The sequence below is a fragment of the Canis lupus genome, chromosome 4 (genome assembly GCF_011100685.1).
Source record: "Canis lupus familiaris isolate Mischka breed German Shepherd chromosome 4, alternate assembly UU_Cfam_GSD_1.0, whole genome shotgun sequence".
In the NCBI taxonomy this organism is placed as follows: domain Eukaryota; kingdom Metazoa; phylum Chordata; class Mammalia; order Carnivora; family Canidae; genus Canis; species Canis lupus.
This window is the reverse complement of record NC_049225.1, coordinates 2,859,666-2,874,415: the sequence shown is the minus strand read 5'-3', so window position 1 is coordinate 2,874,415 and position 14,750 is coordinate 2,859,666. Positions and strand designations below refer to the sequence as shown.

General features: G+C 35.0%; 1 protein-coding gene across 5 annotated transcripts in view; it reads left to right on the top strand.

Moving 5' to 3' along the window:
- RYR2 (ryanodine receptor 2) overlaps positions 1-14,750 on the top strand; it is a 726,942-nt gene that overhangs the window by 596,248 nt on the left and 115,944 nt on the right. For all 5 annotated transcript variants that reach the window (XM_038533815.1, XM_038533818.1, XM_038533817.1 and 2 more), the window contains 4 exons: positions 2,611-2,671; positions 3,889-4,127; positions 5,817-5,898; positions 11,737-11,867. In XM_038533815.1, the coding sequence (XP_038389743.1) occupies positions 2,611-2,671; positions 3,889-4,127; positions 5,817-5,898; positions 11,737-11,867 (513 nt within the window). The remainder of the gene's footprint in view (positions 1-2,610; positions 2,672-3,888; positions 4,128-5,816; positions 5,899-11,736; positions 11,868-14,750) is intronic.

The following is a 14,750-nucleotide window of genomic DNA, read 5'->3' as shown; positions in this document are numbered from 1 at the left end:
AAAAGGCCTGGTCAGGCTCAGTACAAAGTACAAATACTGGTTATCTATACAAGGAGCCAGCAGACTAGGAGGGTAAGAAAAAAAAAAAAACTGTGTATTTTAGGACGAGAGGGAGAGGCCAGCCTCTCTGACTTGATGCTTAGTAATAGTTGCATGTTGCCTTGTGTCCTGTCTTCCTCCTGAGCCCTTCTCTTTCTCCTTTTCTGTGCTGCATTCTACTTATCTTTCACACTTCTAAACATTGGAGGCTCCCAGACCCTTTTTTCTATATTTATACCCAAGCTGGCTTATTTTATTAAGGCCCATGATTTTTTAAGGTATCTGTATGCTTATGGTGGTCAAATGCATAGCTCCAGCTCAGATCTGTTCCCTGCACTACAGATTTGTGCATCTACTGCCTATTCTGCTTCTCTACCTGAGGTTAGCCTCAAAGCAGAGCACCCTACCCCCACCCTCCTCATTTTGCTCCTTTCTTATGCCCTCTCCACATCAGAAAATCTTACCACCAGTCACCTAATCGCTCGTACAAGTGCTCACCCAAACGGTCTTGAAGTTATTCTTGACTCCTTCTCATCTCATCTCACATGCAGTCCACAAGCAAATCTTCACTGCAGATATCCTAATCCAAATTTCCTGCCATCAATCTTCTGATTCTAGATGACTCTAGTAGCTTCCTAACCAACATCCACTCTTGCCCTTCCAGAATTTTGCACCTTGTGATTTAATCCTTTTAAAATATAAATCAGATCCCATCCTGTTCAAAACCTTAAGAATATCTCCCTATCACACTTAAAAAACAAAAATCAAAGTTCTTGGTTGGGTTTTAAGGCTCTAGAACCTGGCTACTCCCTTCCTCTCTACCCCATATCCTCCTTCTTTTCTCTGAATCTCCAATCATGCATTAGCCACCTCAACTTCCTTGCCTGAAACACCAGCTTCATTATCTACCTCAGAGCCTTTGCACATGCTCTCTCCTCCACCTGGGTCCTTTTCCCAGATCTATGCATGATTATTCCTTCATTCAAATCTTTGCTCAGATGCCACCTTCTTAGAAAAAGCCTCATGACCACTTGCCCTATTATGCTATTCAGTTGCCCCAATCATCATTCATATATATATATATATATATATATATATATATATATATACACACACATATATATACACACAACGAATATATATTAATTGTATAACATAAATTAATTAATTATATATAATTAATATAGTTTACAAATATAAAATATTTATTTTAGTGCACCTAATATTGTGTTTCATATTGATTTTTTCTTAATATTTTATTACCTGTGTCCCTCATTAGAATATAAGTGCCATTAAACTGTCTTTTACTTATTACTGGAACTTTGAGAATGCCTGGTATTTGATAAGTATTTATTGAGTGAATGAATAATTTTTTTAAGTGAATGAATAATTAAAGGAATAATACTTCTATGAACTGCAGTAGAAGCCCTAGGACTGCCACTAATCAGTAGACAAGGACATAACAAATTCTGCCTTTCTGCTGATTTTGTCTTCATGATTACCAAAATTTCTGAGAATCAAAGCAGATGATGAATGGGACATTTTATCTAAGAACTCAGAGTCTAGCAATAAATACCTTGTTTTTTGTTCTTATTTGTATCATGTCACTAAACTGGCTTGTCCAGATTCTAGGGTAGTTGTAAATTTTCATGCATATTTAATTCATTTTAAGATCCTTTTGTTGTGTTGCTGCATAAAGAATGTAACGTACACAAATGTTATAAATACTTACATTCAAATAGGAGTTATTAACCTCTGGACCCAGGAAATGACTATACATATTATGAATAGCAAAGTATAAAATGAGGAAGTAATAACATCAGACTGTATTGTGAGTGGTCAAATTACTTTGTAACTATGGATCTATCATTTTGTTTATTTGCTCTTATGTATCTTTACATAAGTGAAGTTATATAGTAATTGTATAATTCATATTCCTGTACTAATAAAATGTGCAATCAAGATGGATGAATTTCATCTTTTTAGAAAAGTTGTTCCCATTTTAAATATCTCATTAAGAATAGGATTTAACTTCTTCAGCCAATAGTGCTTATTTACATTGATCCTTTGGTGGTTCTTTTTCACCAAAACCCCAAACATTCAGGCAGATGAATCATCTTAATTCAGCTGAATGGAATAAGAAAGCAGAGACACGGATAACTAAAGGGGAATTAAATTTTTTAGACTATTAGCTCACCTTTTCTCATAAACATATGAGTTCACTTTAAAAATTGACATACAATATGATTTAGAAAGAAGATGAACCAGTATGGGGAGGTGAATATATTTGAAGAATTCAGTTTAAACACTTCAGCCTGGCGCAGTGCTTTGAATGCTTCTTGAGTATGTCAGCTCTTTGATGAGACATGCTTTATTGCTTTTCTACTTACATTTGCATAACCACTTTTGAGCAGAAAAACTGCATGATTTTAAACTTGACTATCAAAAAATCCTTTTAATTGAGTTATTACTGGGTTGTACCATTGACTAATTTTTGGTACACAAATATTCTTAGAAAAGAACAGTGAGAAATCCTCAGGGCAATTTGACAGCATTTTGTTTCCTCTTTAGGAAATGATGCCACATCAATTGTCAACTGTCTTCATATTTTGGGTCAGACTTTGGACGCCAGGTAAGAGGGTATATTTTTGTCTAAATGACTGTAGTAATGCTACACAAGAATATTAAGACTCACTTTGTCTCTAGATTTTATTCTTTAGAATTATAATAAAGGCTTAAGTGTGGGTGTGAAAAAGTATTTTGTAAATTACTAATACAATGGCATTTTATTATTTTTATGATCTTATATAAATTATCATTCAAATTTCAAGTAATTTCTGTAGCATCTATATATGTCACTGAGGGTTGAATTGGGAATGTATGTGAAGTAGAAATGGTAAGCTCCAACTTTAGAGGTCTTAGGAGCTTCTAGGTGTGGTACCCATGCTCCGCATTTGTGGTAACATTTAGCTTTATAGGAACAACAGGGTTTTATTCTTATTTTACAGATGAGAGGAGTGAAGCTTAAGATTGCATAGTAAGTGTGGAAGTAGACCAATTCCTAAATGTGTGTACTTTCTACCCTGAACTCCTAGCAACATGACTGGAAATACAACAGGTTGACTAAATATGAAATCAGTATATCTCAGATGGTCGATTCAGCCTTTAAGCCATACATTTATTTCATTTATTATCCAGGATAAATCTAAGTAAAAGTTCCTAAATGTCTACTACAGAGAACATTCTATGATGCTGTTTAGTTTTACTTTGAAAATTTTATGTGAGGTGTTTTGTATAATAAATTAGGAAAATAGATGCTATTATACACCTTCAGTTCCTACTAGAAACAATGGTATTAGAGGGTCACTTTTGTACAAGTTCAGCCTTTGGAGGCTCATTTAGCTGATTGCTTCACTTAAAGCACAAAATATCTAGATCATTTGGTGACTGGGTTTAGCTGGGATTAAATGCATCTTTCATACACATTGCCTAAAGAAACATTCTAGTTGTGTTAGATTTGGGATTAACTAAACTGGCTCAGAAGCTGTGATTTGTTAGAGAATAAAACAAAACACTCTCAAATTTTGAAACCACTGGTAGAAAATACAAAACATTAGCACTCATCTGGGTCCTGATTAAGTTGACTATGAAGGCATTTTGGAAAGGTAGTGCATTTTACAGAGCTATACTGCTATAAATTCAAGTGCACTGAAAAAGTTGAGAGTGAATTAAAAAAAAAGTTGACTGAGTGAATGTAATGGATCAACAAACATAAAGTAGAAGCATGTTTTATTTGTATTCCACTTTCTCCTGTTGCAAGATACATGTTCTCCCTTCTTTCCTTCCTAGGACAGTGATGAAGACTGGTCTGGAAAGCGTTAAAAGCGCCCTCCGAGCTTTTCTAGACAATGCTGCGGAGGATCTGGAGAAGACCATGGAGAATCTCAAGCAAGGCCAGTTCACCCACACCCGAAACCAACCCAAAGGTGTTACTCAGATTATCAATTATACCACGGTGGCTCTGTTGCCGATGCTATCATCATTATTTGAGCATATTGGCCAGCATCAATTCGGAGAAGATCTAATATGTATGTAAATCTATTACTTAGAGTCTCCTTATCTAATAGTACAATGAAAACTTGTAAAGGGCCCATCTGGTTAGTCAAACACTGCCTATCCATTAAAATGCACTTTTCCCCCCCCAGAACATTAGGTTGACATCTGAGTTACAGAAACCATTCTTATAGAGATAGATCCCTGAATCACATGGATTCACAGAAGGGACCAGTAAGATGGTGGCTGTGGGCAGTCACTTCCACCTTGCCGAAGTGCAGGTTCCAAATTTTACTATTTCTGTGTTCTCTCTTTCCATGGAGTTTTTCCCATGCAGTTTGACCATGAGACATGCAACATTAAATGTTTTCAAATCACCTCTGAGCCACAAGTTGTGTTACCAACAAATATGAAGACAACTGACACAAAATCTGCATTTCAATCATTGGTCCACTGGGGTGGCCCGCATATTTTTGTTTATAGGTTTCAGTCTATTTTAACGGGGGATTTCATCAGCTGTTTTTGCCTAGAATTCCATAATGATTAAAAATATGCACAGAATGCTCAAAACAATGTTGAAAAAAATATCAGGCCTGTCCTGATTTCCTGCTCTCCTGCTGATGTGAACATGAAAGGCAATGTAAGAAGCCCATGTTAAACGGTCAAGTGGGTCTTGACTGCAGCCACACCTGCTCAGACCCTGAACCTTGTCAATCTCCCAGGTAAAACATAGTGCTGGGTGGAAACCCCTACATTACTCAGTGGGTAACACAAGCATTACCCACAAAATATTTCCTTGAACCATTGTAGGAGCATTGCTTACTGGGCAATGTGGACATGGAAACAGGTCTTGAGCACAAGAATGATTGCTCCATTCATGTCATGGTAGATTCTCCAGGAAATGGTAAATGAGTTGGAATTAGAAATCCAAGGTTCCTAGTTTTTTTGTTTGTTTGTTTGTTTGTTTGTTTGTTTTGCCTCTTAAAAATGTCATAACGGATCGTAGATAAAATAAAAGGTTTTATTTTATTTTCTAGCCTCACTGTAGAATTGACTAACTTATACCTTGAATGTCAGGTCAGAAAGAATGATTTCTCCATTCATGTCATGGTAGATTCTCCAGGAAATGGTAAAAGAGTTGGAATTAGAAATCCAAGGTTCCTAGTTTTTTTGTTTGTTTGTTTGTTTGTTTTGCCTCTTAAAAATGTCATAATGGATCGTAGATAAAATAAAAGGTTTTATTTTATTTTCTAGCCTCACTGTAGAATTGACTAACTTATACCTTGAATGTCAGGTCAGAAATAACTTACCACCTCCTTTAGCATTTTTAATATTATTCACTTAGGTGTTAAAATAAAAGACACAGTCTTTATATACGTTCAGAACAGGGAGACAAAATCTACCTATTCTTGCAGATAGTCTTGTGCTTAATTTTATTCTCAAAGAAATCCTTTTTTCTTCTATCTAGAGAAAAATTATTTTTAAACATGGTCTTGAGAATGTTCTAAATAATTATAAATATTCTTTAGAATGTTTTCAGCTCCTTAAGGATTTTGAGAGAATAGTTTTTATATTTCATTTACATACGCATTTGTTCTAATTTTGCTTTTTTAAATGTTAAAATATTAGTATGCCCTCAATATGGAATTTTGGTTTCAGGCTAAACTTTCTTAGGACAACATATGAAAACAAGTGTTTTTGTTCTTATTTTTGTTTTTCCTTAGTGGAAGATGTACAAGTGTCATGTTACAGAATTCTGACTAGTTTATATGCTTTGGGAACCAGCAAAAGTATTTATGTGGAAAGGTAAGATTTCAAAAGTTTAGCTTTTAATTAGTAATTGTTTCAAGTGTTCTATTTATTTCAAGTCTTTTTCAGTTTTCCCTTAGTTATAAACTAAACAGCCAGATTAACATATTGGATTTTTGGGAGTAATTGAACAATTGTTAAGCTAAATTTGAATTGACATAATAATAAGAGTCAATCAAGTTATGTTAAAAAAAATAATAAACCATAATGGTAAAGACCATATTTAATGTAAAGATTAAACAGTGTTTATGAATGAGTTTTATGAAGATACCTACTAAAACACTTTCTTATATATCTGAAAAGCAAAATAAGCATGAATATAAGCAGTTATTAAAATGGGCTTTTTTTTTTTTAATTCTCACATTCAAGAGGAAGAGATTATCAGGTGATGTGGACAGTTCAAGATAAGGTCTCCCCATTGCATTTAAAATAAGAGGTCATCGGTGGCTACAGTAAGAGTTTTCTGTGAAAAAGAGAAAAAAGGCAGTTTTTTAAGTCTAGACTAAAGAAAATGACATTCAGAGAGACAACTAATAAATAAAATAAATAAATGAAAGGATATTCTGGTGGAATAATATTGAAAAGATGTAAATTCTCCCAAAATTAATCTATGATTAATTATAAGACAATTTCAAGTAGAAATTTGTTTTTTATTGAACTTTACGAAGTAATTTGAAAGTTCATTTGAAGGAATAACTAATGAGGCTAGCCAATAAAATTTTGTGAGAGGAAAACAGTAATGGAAGGGTAGTCATTTGACCTACCAAATATTAAAACTTCTATATCATCAATAATTAAATAGGGTGGCAAGTGCATAGAAATAGGAGACTAAGTCAATGTAAAAGGATAATTGAGTTCACACTGCATGGTTTTTACCTGAATTTTTTTTCAAGATTAATTTATTTATTTTGGAGAGAGAAAAAAAGAGACATGATGAGTGGGAGGAGGAGCAGAGGAAGAGGGAGAGAGAAAATCTTAAGTAGACTCAAGCTGAACATAGAACTGACTTGGGGCTTAATCCCTCAACCCTGAGATCATGACCTGAGCTGAAATCACAAGTCGGATGCTTAACCAGCTGCGCACCCCAGGCATCCCTTGTCTGCATTTTTTAGTTAATCTCTTTTTTCACATGGGTTTTTTTAGCTTCAAAATATTTTATACTACAGAAGTTTTATAATTTATTGAAATGTTACTTTATTTTTGATTGTAGGCTTTTTTTCATTTCCATAAATAATGCTAGATCTGTGATCATAGTTTTCTATATATATATATTTATTTTTATTTATTTTAGCTGTATTCTCAGAATTTAGAAATGTAGGTTAGAGTAGGCGTATATTAAAGGATTATGAGTCTTCTCAGAAAACTGATTCAGTTGACACTGAAGTTTTACAAGAGAATCATGCTTTCCTCACATTTTCCTCATTTCTGATTATTATTCTTTTTACTATTTAAAAATATAATTAACTATTATATGGAATAATATATATATAAATGGAATCCCATTTCTCTTTTCAAATGCAATTTCCTAATTCCCAATTCCTATCCATTTTGTGTTTTCTTTGCCATTTTTATTTCTTAATTATATGAATTTCCTTTCATATCTGTTGTACATTTTTCTATCAATGTGTTGTCAAGTAATGAATTTTTATGTATTAAAACTATACACCTCTTTCCTGTTATTTCTACCATCTGTGACTTTAGCATTTTCATAACTTTCTAGTGATTATCTAGAACAATACCAGTAAAACAGGTAAAAACTGTATCTGTAAAACTAGGTACAGATAATGTTTATGACATGGGAATTTTAATTATTATATAAACCTATCAGTTATTTCATGGGTTTTTATTCTTCTTAGTTTAATATTTTTAGATAGGTTATACCATGCTCATAACAGCTAAAAATTCAAACACTTATTCTCTTAGGTTTTTCATTCTTCAGTTGTTTAAATTTAGCCTTTTAATCCTTTGCTCACTCAAAAAATATGTATTAAACTCCAGATTCTGTGATACAACACTAAGCAAGATAGATCCTTACTCTCAAAGAGCTTATACCTAATGGAGAAACAAACAAAAAAAGCAAGCAAAAAATGTAATATTGGCAGATTTTCATGTGTGAATAAACACACAATAAAGATAATAACACAGAGTACTCAAGAATGTATGTTTTAGAACATGATTTTTTAAGATCAGAACTTTCCTCCATTTGACAGAAGGCAGATAGTAGATAAATCAGGTATAAATAGCTTCCGTTTCCTCTATGAAGTATGCCTCAGCCAAGTGATGGCTGAGGAAAGAAATGGACGATGTTTGAGGAAAGTAGAAAAAGTCTAAAATGATCATCTCTGGAGTAAGAAGGGTATTTACTAGAAGTGATTCTGAATTTCCTATTCCTCTTTAGTGTTACATGGAACACAAATTAAATTTTTAAAATCATCTCCCACATGGAAAGTATTGATTTTTAATTGAAATGTAATTGACATACAATGTTGTTAGTTTCAGGCATACAACATAGTGATTGGACAATTATATACATTCCTCTGTGCTCACCACCATAAATATACTTACATGTGTCACTGTGCAACATTATTACAGTATTATTGACTGTATTCCCTTTTCATCTTTTCCTCTCTTTGACTTTATTTTTTTAAGATTTATTTATTTGAGAGAGAGAGTGTACAAGTGTGTGAGTCAGGTAAGGGTTAGAGGCAGAGAGAGAGAGAATCCTCAAGCAGGCTCCTCTCTGCAGAGCCCTATGTGGGGCTCGGTCCCATGACCTGAGATCATGACCTGAGCTGATATTAAGAGTCAGATACTTAACTGAACAGGCCACTGAGGTGCCCCTCTGTGATTTATTTTGTATCTAAAAGTTTGTACCTCTTAATCCTCTGCCTATTTCATTCATCCCCCAACTCCTTGCCCAAGTTATGATTTATTAAATATGTCTTTTATCTGCTGATTTAAAACAAAAACCTTTATCATATACTGAGGTAACATATTTATTAAATCATATTTCTAGAATCTATTCAGTTCTATTATTTGATTTTGTAAATGTTTAGGTCAGTAGCCTGCATCCTGAACTGCTAGTAGTTTGTAATACATTTTGATATCTGGTAATGCAAATTCTCTCATTACCTGAGCAGTGCTGATATTGTTGTTCTTCTTATCTCTGTATTTTTTTTTTAATATTTTTAATTTTTATTTATTTATGATAGTCAGAGAGAGAGAGAGAGAGAGGCAGAGACACAGGCAGAGGGAGAAGCAGGCTCCATGCACCGGGAGCCCGATGTGGGATTCGATCCCGGGTCTCCAGGATCGCGCCCTGGGCCAAAGGCAGGCGCCAAACCGCTGCGCCACCCAGGGATCCCTCTCTGTATTTTTTTAATAAAATTTGGGGTCCTTTTGTTAGGTTCTAAAAAATAAAAGATATATGTTTTCTTTGTTTGCAATTATAAAGCCATTTGGGGAGAATATAAAAATGAAAATCAAAAGATGAATAAAAGATATTTTGAAAAAAGAAAAAGTGACACTGTGACTGAGAAAAATGTGGATATTGAAGTGCCTGAGCAACTCTGTCAGTTAAACATCTGGTTCTTGATTTCAGCTCAAATGGTGATCTCAGGGTCAAGAGCTTGAGCCCGCATCAGACTCTGTGCTCAGCGCATAGTCTGCTAGAGATTCTCTCCCTCTACCTCTGCCCCTCCCTCTACTCGTGTGTGCCCTCTCTCTCTCAATGAATAAATAAAGTCTTAAAAAAAGAAACATGTAGCTATTTTAATGAGAGTCCTTTAAAAAAAATTGCTATTTCTAGAATACCAACACAAATGATCAGAGTTGGTCTGAGAATTACTAATTGAATCAACATTTTAAAGTAAATTATTAAATAGGCTCACATGAATTTTTAACAAAATGAAAGGACTTGTCCAGTAAGATGTAAAGGAATAAATTTCTTTGGTGTCATACATGAAACATTTTAGGGTATCAGATTCTTGAATAAATATATTCTCGTTATTTGTAAACACTTACGGAACTCATAATATGTGTCAAAAATTTTGCAATTCTGGGCAGCCCGGGTTGCTCAGTAGTTTAGTGCCTGCCTTCAGCCCAGGGCATGATCCTGGAGTCCTGGGATCGAGTCCCACGTCGGGCTCCTTGTATGGTGCCTGCTTCTCCTTCTGCCTGTGTCTCTGCCTCTGTCTCTTTGTGTCTCTCATGAATAAATAAATAAAATCTTTAAAAAAAAATTTTTGTAATTCTGTGCCCAGAATTATTTTTTGGCAAGGAAAGCAAAACATAAAAAGAGTGAGTAATTTTCCTGTAGTGATACAAGTATTAGGAATTAGTTTGGGATTCAGGTCTGTCTGAATCAAAGCCTGTACCCTTTGTAATTTTTTGATATCCTAAATTACTTTTAATAATGAAATATTTTTCAGTATTTGAATTAAACTTGATGTTTATAGATTCTCTATGTTGTTCAGTGTTATTCTATGAAGGGGTATTTTCTCTTAGCTGACTAAATGTCCAATCATCTTTAATTAAAATATTAGGGGCATTATTAATTTTAAGCAATCATATATGTTTCAGGCAGAAATTTAGAACTACCTAAGTGAATTATTTAGTCTTTTCTCACTTAGATACATTTTATTGACTTTGAATATAAAACATTTATATAAAATAATTTAAGGAGATCCTAATATGTGAAAAAACTCTCATATTGTTCTACATTTGATAATGTCCCAGTGAATCCTTGGATTACATAGGTAACTGAGGGAGAGAATTTTTGTCAGTGTCAGGGGGAACTTTGGGTCATACCCTGCACTGAATCAATTAATCACAGAATGATTCCTTAAACCTCTTCCTTCCCTAAAAATGATGAGTGAATTTTGAGTGTTATTAATAGTTTTTGGTATTTATTATGTCTTAATATTTCATAGCTACCCTGAAATGATTTATACTAGTAAATTTTCAAAAAATTGTACCAGTGTATTGGTACCAGTACTTTATTTTTTTAATGTTTATCAATGCATTTATTCACCTAGCAAGAATTCTTCAGGTCACAATGTTTAAGGAAAAAAAAAATGGATGGAACACCTGGATGGTTCACTGGTTTAAAGCATTTGCCTTCAGCTCTGGTCATGGTCCCAGGGTCCTGGAATCGAGTCCCACATTGGGCTCCCTGCTCAGTGGGGAGCCTGCTTCTCCCTCTCCCTCTGCCACTCCCCCTGCTTATGCTCTCTTGGTCTCTTTCTCAAATAAATAAAATCTGAAAGAAAGATTTCAGAAGGAAGGAAGGAAGGAAGGAAGGAAGGAAGGAAGGAAGGAAAGAAAGAAAGAAAGAAAGAAAGAAAAAGAAATAAGAAGACAGGAAGAAGTGCAATACTAGACAGGAAGTAATCATTCCTTCCCCTACTTCCTTCCTTAGCTTCCTTCATCCTTCCTTCCTTCCTCCCTCCCTCCTCCCTCCCTCCCTCCCTCCCTCCCTACCTCCCTCCACTCCCCACGCCCTCCCCTCCCCTCCTCCCTTCCTTCTTCCTTCCTTCACCCCTCACAGTGTCAAACTTTTGGGGGGATTTGATAGGGTTTTTCTTGTGATTTTGGTCTTCTTTTTAACAATAGATAATTTAGCTTTTTTTTTTTTTATAATTTAGCATTTTTTAAATGGTAGGGACTTTGCTATTGAAAGCATATAATGTTTTGTGATATAGAAATTGGATTTTGGAGTTAATTTTGTTATTAGCACTATTATCCCTCTTGTAGGTTAAACTGGTCACTTTTAATATGGCTTCTTCAGTCATCCACTTGGAAGAATTAAAAAATATAAATATTTTCCACTTGTAGGCAACGTTCTGCGTTAGGAGAATGTCTCGCTGCTTTTGCTGGTGCCTTTCCCATAGCATTTTTGGAAACTCATCTGGACAAACATAACATTTACTCTATCTACAATACTAAGTCCTCACGAGAAAGAGCAGGTAATGCAGAAGCATGTTCACTATTTATGATACAAAGTTGAAACTTAATGACATTTACTGTATTTTCCCATAGTAATTTTTTCTAATGGGCCATTTCAGTTTATTATCTCCAATGCTATTTGTTCTTAAATGTTAATATTTGGATTTTTTTGAATGTTATATATTATCCCCATAGTGTCTGTGAAAGGAAATTTATTTCTTCTCAGGTAATGAGTCGCAAATTAACACTTTTAAGAATAAGACAAAATAATTAGCAGAAATGGAAAAAAGTAGGTCAATCTGATTTCTGATTCAGTTATCTCTTACAGGTGGTCAGCAAGCATATGGTGTTCTCATTTGTTCCATTTATGGATTTGTACCCTTCAAGTTTTTTTGTTCACCAGATACATCTATCTTATTGGGACAGGTTTATTCCATGTGATTTTTTCTAATAGTTTAGTCCAATTATTATCATTTTAAAAACCTATAAATCAGAGACACAATTAGCCAATGACTTAAATTTGGGCCTTAGCATGCATATTCTTAAGATTTTTATGTCTGTATGTATACTAGGCATCTATAAATATAATAGGCCTTATGTACTTTTCACTTGGGAAAGGTCTATTTTTCTGAATAGCTAGGCTCATTTTTTCTACTATCCTAGTTGAGTAGCTTTTAAAGCCACTGCTGATGATTTCAAGGATTGGTCTGTGAGAATCTATTAGAATTATTTACTAAGATTTGAATTGAGTTGAATAAGAAATAGTTAACATAGCAGAAAGTAGTTGTTTCTCTAACCAGTTGTTTAAAGGAAACAAAACAGAGTACTCAGGGCCTTAACAAGATATCCTCTTGTATCGTTTTTTGTTTGATTTCCTCAAAGTCTGATATAGTATACTGTATTTTATTTGCTTTCCAATGACCCTAAAGAGTTCTCAAAGCTTGGGCAGGAACTATTTGCTGTTGACAAATGCATACCTCTTTGTTAATGAGATCATTTCTCTGTGTAACTAACTTGAGTTTTGGGGGGAGCTGCTGGTTATACTGATTTTATAATACTTTTTATCAAGTAAGGAGTCTTTAAAACACTTGAATCATCTCTATTTAATTTCCCTCTTTTATAATTCTCATTTCATACAACAGAAAGTCAAAGAAAAATATTTTAAATGTGATTTAGCAATATTTCTCTGCATAAATTCCACAGTATATTTGTAAATAGTAAAACATGGTTGAGCTTAGGCTATTAATCATCTGTGTAAACCTGCCTTACTAAGTTGTCTAATTTAGGATTTTTGATTGATTAATACTTTTGTTCTGAGTCCAGAATGAAGCATATTTGTTATTCATTCCAGACAAGAAAATGCACAAAGCAGATAATTTACCTGCTTTTATTTCTGTAACACATTCTTTGTGTGACAAAGTGAGTGAACTGGATCAAATGAGTCCCTTTTGTTCATGCGTTAGTCACTGGTCAAGAAATCTTGATGTACACAGGGATGCAGGAAGGGGATTTGGCACAAAGATGGGCAAAACTGGAGACTTTCTCTCAGGGAGTTTTTAGCTGCCATAGGAAAGGGACTGAGAGCCATATGTGATCAAATTCAGAATAAAGACCACTCAGGACTCCAAAATGCAGTTGTTAGCTGAGGACCCCAGGGAAAGACTTCACAGAGTTGGTTCACTAGGGATCCTGAAATTAGAAACACTGAAACTCTGATGCATTCTGTGAAAACTTCAAGCCCTCAGGGGAGAAAAGTCAGAGGGGATGAAAGGATGGAACACTAGGTAAAGTAGGCTTTCTGTGTCAGGGAAGGAATGGGAACAGTATCAAAGCAAATGGAATCCTTTTATGGGCTTTAGGAAGAGGAGTAACCTGGGGAGGTCACCCTTGTAGACATCTGTCATGAAAGAAATTGGGAAGATGAATGGGCATGAGTCACCAATTCAGAGAATGGTTATGGTAATTTAGGAGAGGTGGGTTTGAGGAAGGCCCTTTGGATGGAGGATGTGGTTGTGAGAGATCCTGGAGGCCCCATCCTGTTGTGTGGAAAACACAATAGCTTTACAGCCTAGATATTTCTTTTCAGTTTCTAGGGCAGGAGACTGACTAGATAAGGTTGTCTTCGCCAAGACTTGCTCAGGAGTTGGGAGGAGAGGAAAGGTTGAGTTTAAATTTAGATCCATTGTGTGTTAAGTTGCTTTTGAGACATTCCATATTACAAGCAGAAGTTTTAAGAAATATGGCTTTGAGAGTTGTTAGCTTATAGCAGAAGCCATTGAAACGGCCAAAATTACCCAGATGAACATAGAAGGTGAAAAAAGAAAAGAGAATTTAAGTTAAATCCCTAAAAACAAAACAAAACAAAAAAACCCATACCAACAAAAAAAAAAGTGAAACAGAACAAAATAACAACAGCAAAAAACCTAACAACAACATTTAAAAGTCCATCAAGAGCAAATAACCAGGAAAGGACCCTAACAAGTTCGGAGGGAGTCAGGAAGACCAAATGCATTCAAGTTAAGGAAAAAGGAATTTGGGTAGTGATGGGAAAGCCTCTGGAACAGTTAGTGGGGTCAAGGCTTATGAACAAGGGAAATCGATACAGTGGGAAGCAGAGGCCTTCATTTCTGGAAGCTAACTAATGCACAGGAGATCTGAAGCATAGCCACAGGCTGCTGGGGAGGAGATGCTACAGAGCAAGGGGTTCAAGACGAGACCAGAGCGAGGCCCCTGCAGTGGGGCAGGCTCTGCTCTGAGAACACTGGCCAAACCATGAGCAGGGAGCTCAAAGCTCCTTGTGCTGAAAATGGGGGAACCGACAGTGTGGGATAGAGCCTACAGAAGGCTTGTGGGCAGACACAGTTGATATTCTGGTTTGCTCTGAAGTAGAAGAAATGGTCATT